The sequence below is a fragment of the Crocodylus porosus genome, unplaced genomic scaffold (genome assembly GCF_001723895.1).
Source record: "Crocodylus porosus isolate Cpor-Errol unplaced genomic scaffold, CroPor_comp1, whole genome shotgun sequence".
Lineage (NCBI taxonomy): Eukaryota > Metazoa > Chordata > Crocodylia > Crocodylidae > Crocodylus > Crocodylus porosus.
The window spans coordinates 9,626,681-9,636,226 of record NW_017728951.1 but is presented as its reverse complement, the minus strand read 5'-3'; the positions used below and the strand labels follow the sequence as shown (position 1 = coordinate 9,636,226).

At 39.9% G+C, this 9,546-nt stretch overlaps 1 protein-coding gene across 1 annotated transcript in view; it reads right to left on the bottom strand.

The window, feature by feature from the left end:
• CPXM2 (carboxypeptidase X, M14 family member 2) overlaps window positions 1-9,546 on the bottom strand; it is a 152,501-nt gene that overhangs the window by 52,901 nt on the left and 90,054 nt on the right. The window contains exon 7 of the mRNA XM_019556202.1: window positions 2,398-2,486. Within this exon, the coding sequence (XP_019411747.1) occupies window positions 2,398-2,486 (89 nt within the window). The remainder of the gene's footprint in view (window positions 1-2,397; window positions 2,487-9,546) is intronic.

Below are 9,546 nucleotides of genomic sequence, written 5' to 3'. Positions count from 1 at the left end.
CAGTCCCCTACACACAGCCTCCCCACAATCCACCCACACCTACTGACACACCCCATGCCTCCCGACATCCCTCCCCATGCATATATCTCCCCACACCCTTTTTTACTCCATTCCTGCAAACCCAACATCCTCTTATCACACACTCAGTGTGCCCAGCTGCCAGACAGATTGAGACCTGCTGCCAGGAGCTGTAGCTGAAGAGGCAGCTGTCCCCATATCCTAGTTAGTAAAGGGGTCAGGGGGAGCTCTAATTGTTCTATGATAAGAAAACCAAAAGCAAACATCAAAAACTTACAGATATTCATAATTTTTTTTTTTATGATAGAGATACTGGTAAGCTTCCAAATTGCTTTAAAATTGTAAATATATCAATAAAACATTGCCCAACTGGTCAGTCTGTCTGTCTGTCTGTCTATATATATATAGAGTGGTCTTTTGTTTTAATTGTGGAAGAACATGGATTTGGATTTTGGGATATTTTAAAGAGTGAATTTGGGCTTTTTTATCAGATTTTGCAGTTTTTAAACAGAGAACACCAGAATTCCTGCTAGTGAGGCAAGCCGCAGGACCCAGGCAGAGAAGCCTGCTCAAAGCTGGCACCCAGGACCCAGCTGGAGGTAACTGACCTCATGGCCACTTGGGGCCAGGAAGACATACTTTAAAAGTTCAAAGCAGGCCACAACACTGAGAACATCTTCTGGGCAACAGCTGCCCAAATGGCAGGGCAGCAGCACACATGGCAGTAGCGCCACACAAAGGCCAACTCTGCAGCCACAGCCTACTGGCAGCTGGCCCAGAGGTGCGGATGCCTCTATTGTGGCTGTGCAGTCTATATTCAGATTTGGCCTTGAGGCCACGTGCTGTTGTAGGTGGCAGCAGGTCATAGCCAGGCAGCAACCCCAATGCCAAACTGCTCCAGTAGATAGCAGGTGCAGGGAACTCTCAGTTAGGGCTGCATCACCAGTCCATCTGGCACAAGGGGTAGTGTCCCTAGATACCAACTGGCTGGGCCCCAGAAGCTCCTGAGAGCAAGGAGATCCTGACTTGCTTGCCAGGCCAGGTTTTTATACTCCTGGAGCCAGCACAGATGCTGGCCCCAGGCTCTACTCCCACTGGCTGCAGATCTGGGAGGAGCTGGGCAGGGTTTTTTTGCCCCAAGTGACACAATTTGTCCTATACCAAAGTGCATGAATGGGCACAGAAGCAAAAATCCCCAGCTTAAATTTGTGCCACTCCTATTTGAGCTGCTGCAAGCACATCTGCCTGCATGTGTGGATGCACCCCCACAGGGCTTTTGTTCAGTCCCCGCAGCCCAAAAGTGTATTGTTAAGAAACATGACAGACCTTTTTGAAATAAGTTAGCCTTAAATAAGAAACCTGTTGTCTGAGGTCCAAAATATATTTATCATCATGGATAAGTAGTAAAAAATACAAAGGCTTGCTGATTGACATTTCTTCTGTCAATCTCACAATAAAACACATTAGAGGTTGCTGGAAAAGTCATTCTAGGGCACTGACAGATATGCAAGCCACTGCTCTAACTCATGGCGCTTTACATAAAGTGGCAGGAGTTAACCTGATGGGGTTGGGGGAAGGGAGCCTGCCTGCAGGAGCCTGAGGAACCTGCTGGTAGCTGAGGAGCCAGTCTTCTCCCCCAGCCTTGCCCCCTATCCCACCTCCTAGTTCTGTGTCTGTCTGAAGGAAGAGAGGGAGGATGGGGGAGGGGCTTGAGCGGCTGGCTGGGGCTTGCCCAGCCTGAGCTGGATGGGGGGTGACTGGAGGGGCGGAGCTATGAGGTGGCATCCAATCTACCCAACCCTTCTAGCTCAGGTTGGGCAAACCATTGGAGAGCTCACTCCCCCTGGCCTCCCTGCTTCCTTCCTGCCTACAGCCCTGGAGGCAGGGCTGGGCTACATCAGGCCAGCCCCGATCATGCAACAGATTAACCCTAGGAAAGGCACTCCAGTGTGGGGCACATTCACTTGATTCCACATTTCATGAGGGTTAAATTGTCACCTGATCAGCCACTTTAAAAGCATTCTATAGCTGTGCATGTGTGTCACAGCACAGCTGTAAAGTGCTTTCAGGGGTCCAACTGCAAGACGAACATAATTTCTGTCTGCGCCCTTCTTTTGTCAATCTCACAATAAAACACATTAGAGACGTTGCTGAAAAAGTCAATTAACATGTATGGGAAAAGAGTGCTCAACAGTGCATAAAGTCACTTTTTCTAGGGTTGTCCCCTTGCCAAACATACTGTTAAAAATGTAAAAAGAGGGGAAGAAAGAGATCACCTATTTAATATAAGAGCCCAACTCTGGAACACCCTCCTGCCCTCCCCCATCCCGACACACACATCCTCATACTGGCATTGAACATGAGTTCTCTGTGGCCTACCTGTCTCATTTCTTTGTAGTTATGATGTTTAAAGTCAAGATTATCTGTGGTTGTCATTTCATTTCTTCTGTGATAATAGTTATTTGGATCTGTGAAAAGAAATATAAGAATTTGCATAATTTCCCAACGGAGAGAGGGCCAATGAAAAAGCATATCGGGAAACCAATTTAATCTCAACCTGATTCTCTTATGCATTTGAAATGAAGTCTTTTTAAACAGCAAATGTTAACAAACAGCACTATGAAATGTTGCTAATTACCATACAAATCAATTCCTGCTAAACAAAACAGGAGCAAGGTAAGTAGCAAGTTTATTATAAGAGAGACATCTGCTTGGCACTAACAGTGAATCTAAAGCAATAGAAGTCAAGGGGCATCTTGGGGCTTTGAAACCAGGAAATGATGTGTCAAATAGGTATAAGGCAAAAGGATGGAAATGGCATGTCAATGGGAAAAGCTCCAGGAGATTTTCTCATTCTACTAGAAGAATTAATTACTATATAGTTTCAGTAATAATTACTTTATTTATGAACATTTTCATAGTCTATGTACTTCCTGAAAAAATACTGGAACCACTGTTGGCAATAATAATTATTTCTCAGTAAGTACTTTCTTGAATTCACTGAAGGAGTTTTGTGCCTTTTTTAGTTTAAAATGAGTGCAGTTCTGTCTTTAATTAATGGATATAATTTGCTCTGTTTGCTGTGACCAGTGCAAAAATTACACAACAGTTTGCAGGCCATCACATATCTAATTAAACCCATGGGATGTCAATTAGTAAATTGGTGTCAAGGTTAAAATGAAGGGGAAATGAAAACCTGTGTTTCCTTGACTTCCCAGGTAAGCACACAGGCAATTCAGCTAAATAAAAGTCCAAGCCTACCTAGACTCCTATATACAATATCCTATGCATGTTATAACATTACAAATTAAATTTTTATGTTAAAGAGGTGCAAAGTAGTTTTGAAAAATCAGAAACACTCCCAAATTTTAGGTATTGCTCATTTTTAGTAGGAAATTGAAACGCTGGTTTTTGGAAGTTTCACCACACTCTGGAAGATCTGATTTGAAACAGTCTAGTTAGAAACAGAAAAAGCTGTTTCAGTTTCAAAATCAAGGACACAATGCTAAAAATGAAATTTAAGTGGAAAATATTCAAAATGAAAAGTTTGTCAATGTGTAAAACTGGCTCACAGGGAATACTTTGATCTAGACAAGAAGAAATTTCAGTTAGTAGTAGGTAGCAGCTGCTTTTAATGATTAAAAAATGAATATTTCCAATATTGTGGCAGTATCAATAAAGCATATAAGCAGTACGTGCATTATTATACCTGGCTTGCCAGGAAATGATTGAAGACTAATAAAATCTTAAAGAAATGAAAATCATATAAACAATTCAAGCTTTTCCCCACCACTACTTCTATTTTATTATCCTGTTCTGCACCTCCATGTTCTAGCCCTCATCATCAGAAATGTTGAAATTTTGTTTCACCATGAACATTAGAATAGTTGTCATTAATATTTTATTCCTCCAAAACCTGTCCACCCTTGCAGCTGCAAAACTCTCACCCTGCAACAAGATCACCTAACATCAATTTGCTTTCCAATTGGCAGGAATTCAAAAGCCAGCCAAATGAACAGCTATGTATATATTCCTTCTCATGTGGCAATCCAGTGGCTTTTGACAGGTCACGGGTGCTAAGTGTGTGTTAAAGAATTTTCTTCATTTTAGGTCCTTATTCATATATAACAGGGAGGAGAGGGAAAATAAGTAACTTTGTCTGGTAGTACTATAAAACAATGGTAATCCTTAATTCTAAATCTTTTTAATGGCTCTCCATGTTGAAATATATCGCATGCGAACAATGTAACAACCTATTCTCAGAAGCAGCAGAATAAAATGTGTTTAATGGGTAGGAAACAGATTTACTAGCATTAGAAAAAACTGTTTAAAGATATTAACAAGAAATAAATGCTTAAAAGTTGTCAGAATACTCAACATTTTGTCAACCAACCAATACCAAGGAGCAACTGATTTATCCCCAGCACTTATGTCCATTTCCTTTAATTTAGGAATGTTTTTCATTTCTCTTTGGATCAAACATTCCTTTTCTTTTAATAAGAATTAATATCGCAGATTAGGTGGAAATGTCTCAAAATGACAATATTCATATAATGGGAAGGTTATCGTGCTCCCGTTACTAAAATGTGCACAAACTTGCATCTCTCTTCAGAATGGAAATTTTGTTAGGCTCTACTGTACATCTGTTCAGCCCATGTATTTCTACTGAAGGAAGAATATAACCTAGGAAATTATAAAACCACTCCCAGCCCTCACACCAAATGTCACATGCTGTGAGGCAGGATCACCTTGGAAGCAAAAATCTGTTTTCGTGCAAAAAAAAAATCATGCTACATACACGTGACAGGAAGTACAAGTTTGGGATAAGGGTTCACATCCTATTTATGCTCTTTCTACATGCTAGTGCACCAGCAAGTTAAAACCTCCACACCTCCACTGTCAGGCATCTGCCCCAAGTAGCACCGGTGTGTGGACATACTACATGTTTCATTTAAGGTGTTCTACAAACCAAGCATGAAAATGGCCCACCCTGTATGTGTAACATTTTTATAGATGATTTGCCATTTTATAATTTCTTAAACAGGTTGCACATATAGCACCCTTGCCATTAATGGAATATTAACATGTTAATCATGGCATTCATGTAAGATCTAGAGGAGCCCTCACAGTGCCTGCAGCAGCAACCACAAGATAATTGATCATCTCTTTACTTCTGATACGGATGTAAATTATACTTATATGCAAAACTACTGTAAAATACTTTGGTGTTAACATATCCCATATCCAAATTCTTTTTTATTCATGGCATCATTTCAAACAATCTCCCTACTTTTCATGAAGCACCCCCAAAAGACTGTCATTTCCGAATTCAGAAAAAAAATGTTTTGAGCTTTTTAACACTTTTAACTTCCATTTTAAGCCAGAAACACAGCCAATTTATGAATCGGCTTGCATGAGTACTTTGAAAGAATAGTTTCTAACAGCCTCCTACCTATGCTCTTCCCAAAAATGAGACTAGGTGGCATAAAACATAGGAAACTTTTTTCCAGCTCCAAGTCTATGAGTAAGAAAGAGAGAGAAGGAAAGCACTTTTACTGCCACAATATTATTTTTTCCAGAACAGGAGTTTTTTTGGGGCTTTCCATTAATCAAAACTAATTATATAAAGCAGAAATAAGCTTTGTGCTGAAGTCTTTTCAGTTTATAATGTCATCCTCCAATTCCTTCCCACCATTCTTTCTCAGTTTCATACTCATATTGAATCCTATGTCATCTGGATTTGAGCCCTTAGGTGTACTGATTGTCTAATACAGAGTGCTGTTCCTTGATTGGGGGGATTCTTTGGTACCCCATAACTATAAAAATAATATTAATTCTGTTTTTTTCTTAGACTTTTGTATTTTCAGTTTTGGTGTAAAATGCTGTGTCTGAAAAGAGTCTGTCAGTAACTGGGGAATGAAATCAACATTCTCAAAACACCTTGCATGGCGTAATCTTAAGGCTTCTCTTTTTAATTCACAAAATGTACGTCTATCCTACTCACACATTTTTCAAGTTCACCTTTATTTCAGTGATGTTGCACCTGCAACTCCACTGGAGTGAAGGTCCACATTCAAAAGTGCTATTGCTATGTAACTCCATGTAATTGCCCTCAGTTTTCTTTTCATTTGTCCTGTTCCCTATTCCTATACTAGGGCTCAGATATCCAGTGCAATAAAACAGCTGTTGCTCTACCTCTTATTCAGACTACAGGAAAACAATAGTCTAAATTAATTAACTAAACTAAAAATCTCAGCCTCTGCTGATGGAAGTATGTATCTTGCTCATAATGAATAGGCACAGGTTTGACCTGTCTCTAGCAAACTGAATATGCCATGGATACTAACCATCATATTGAAAACCTAGACCGACAGCCATTTGTATGACTAATAGGTATATTTTCACATGGTCTATTTAGACTACTGACCAGTGACATGACATATTAAAGCAACAATGAAACCATACTCTTCAGATATTCTCTGCATATTCTTCTCTCATTTTCACCAGTGTATATCGGGGTAAGTAACTCCAATAGGTGAACTGTATAACAGTGAGTTAAAGTCTGTATATATGAGAGAAGAATCAAGTCCCTAATCACTAGAGATCACCTTTTAAAAGTTTTCTTCTAATTTTTTAACCATTTATATTGAGTATATTTAAAGTTAATTTTGACTCTACAAACATTATTGCTTCTGGCAACCTTTTCCATTTTAAGCCTAGGAAATGCTGCCTAAGAATAATGCTTTATCTAAACATTTATCTAACAATGACAAAGTAAAAAGAAACTTTTTGAGGGTAACAGTGTTGTTTGTCATCTCCCTTGATGAATCTGTAGAGTTATAATATATTGGCTACAACCCAAAATCCTTATTGAATTTGGGTTTTCTCATTTTTCTACAACCCAGACTCAGGCAAAGTTAACTTGAATTTTTCTGCTACTTCACACATTGGCCCTAACAGAATACAAATACAATCAGTCTGGGACTCCAAGTGAGCAGTTATTCTCTGTGTAATCTAACTGAATTCAATGGGATCAACTTGGGTAAATTATTGTTCATCAGTGAAGGTGTGGAGTAGCATGTCAAAAAACAGCTCATAAGAATAAATACTCTTCTCTAACGCCATTTTAGGCAACTACAGCAAAAAAAAGTCTGATATTAAATAGGGTATTTACTTGACCATGCAGTAGCTGAAATCAGGTTGTATATCTTGGCTGAAATTTGATTAAACAGTTTTAGTGTTATAATTTTTAAAGAGAATTCTGTACATTTTAACATTTTGCAATGACTTTACCCTACTGAAAATTTATCTACTACTGTGATAATTTTATGAGAAAGATAAATTCATGAAAGGCTCATCTGATTTTTTGTCTCCTATGTTTTAGGTACTTTTGACGATTTCCAGTTCCTTTCAGTTTTATGTTAGACTTGAGAAAGAACAAGCCAAAAAGTACATCTGTTCCTCTGAGGCAACTGTGCATGTCAGGCTGCATCTGTAGAAACATACAGAGTAAGCAACCTTTTTCAAATCAGGAAGTGAATGAAGTAGCTGGTACCTTCTTCATCTTCTTCAGTTAGACCTTTCAGTACTGGTCCTCTACTGCAGACAGAACATTATTTCTATCTTTCCTTCTATATATAAGTTGTCTGCAGGTAAAAATGCAGTGAAGCCACCCAAGTTATTAAGGGCTACCAGTGAGGAGTGAGCAGAATTTGATCCATGTGCACATGTCATTAACTGAGGTTCACCAATATACAAGTAGATCTTACATTTAGTTGTGCTGTACCTACTTCTTTCCCAGAGACCAGAGGAATGGTACCATAGTACTGGAAAGTTTGTCTAAGTCTATTCCAACCAGGTAGTTGGTCCAAGAGATATCACCCACAAAAGTCCTTGTTTCTTACATAAGCAATAACTTCACTCTTTAAAAACATTTCTCTCTCAAACTGTATTCACTTTGTTCTTTTTCTCCTGTGGTTTGAGCAAAGAGAGTGGAGTACTACAGAGCTGGGAATAAATTGTTGTCCTGTAGCATATGTTGCTCTTCAACATGATACCAGCACTGCCTTTATTTCTCTATTCCAGTGGTGCTCAACCTTTATGCCCCATGGGTAGGATGGGCAAAGCTTGGTCTATCTACAGGCCAGATCTGGCTAGTGGGTCCAATTCAGCAGGTGTGGTGAGGCCAAACTAGATGCATGGAGGAGGGGCAGAGGGCAGGCCAGCCCTGATCCAGCTGCATGGGGTGAGGGGGCATGACCTGGCCCAATCCTAATCCAGCTACATGGGAGGAATGGGACATGGCCTGGTCCCAACTCCATCATGCAGGGGGGAAGGGGATATGGCCTGGTCCTGATCTGGCTATGCAAGGCTTGGGAATTCGGCAGCAGGGGAGGGGTGACAGTATTAATCGCCACTGATTCCCCATGACCAAATTTCCCAAGCCATGAGGAGCCCTGCAGACTGCTTACCATGGTTCCTTGGGCCAGATTTGGCCCACAAGCACCACTACTCTATGCTCATCCTGCACATGCACTTACCACAGTTGTACACTGGTAGCTAGATAACTCCTTATTTTCTTTCCAACATCTAAAGTATGCTAAATTGCTTGTAGATACTTAACTAACCCCACATGAAATGTAGAGTACCTACTGATCTCTGCCAATCCACCAGATTTTTTTTTTCCTTCTGTACTTCCAGTCAGCGGTCTGAAATAGTGCCTCTAGGGCAACACATACAATCAGTACAGCAGGAAAAAGGCAACCTGTAGGTTTGAGCTTTCCAAAATGTTGGTTTCAATAAACTAGACTTCTCTATGCACTTAAGTGTACATAGCAGGAGGGATATTCCTAGCTCCCTCATACACAGTCCAAGAAATGTAGTATAATTCACTGTGGCTGTTAATTCTATTTTCTGTCTCCAGTATTTACTGACAACAACCTCTTTATTTTTATGGCAATGTTCTGCCCAGTTATCTCTTCTTGCTTGTAGAACGCTCCCTTCATTGCCCCAGCTCCAGTATAACCTTGTTTAGTTTTGCTTTGCACAAGTATTTAAATTTCTAAAGGACAAAAATTGGGCTACCTCTGTTTGGCATGTGAAGACCCTACATCAACAGTGGAACTGGAAGCAGCAAGTCTCTGAACAGCAGCAGGAGCAGTTAAAGCAGTAATGATAGGCTCTGGAAAGGCAGTTCTTTTTCTGGCTCTAGTATTTTTGAGAATACTATTCATAGCCCCCTGCAAAAAAAAGAGAGAGCTATCCCCACGATGCCAGACTTAAGATCAAAAAAGAATTCAGTTGAAGGATTTAGAATCAGTAGTTGACCACCTTAAGGAGAAAAAAAAACTTCTACAAATGGATGCAAAAATGTATTGACATCATATACCCACATAAACCTGATTCTAAAATATCTAATGAAAACACATAATAGGCGTTTAGGTTTGAGGCGATATGAAATCTGGAATGTCTTTTTCTCCCTAAAGGAACTTGAATTAGCTTTCTACCTCGTATCTACTAACTCACAAA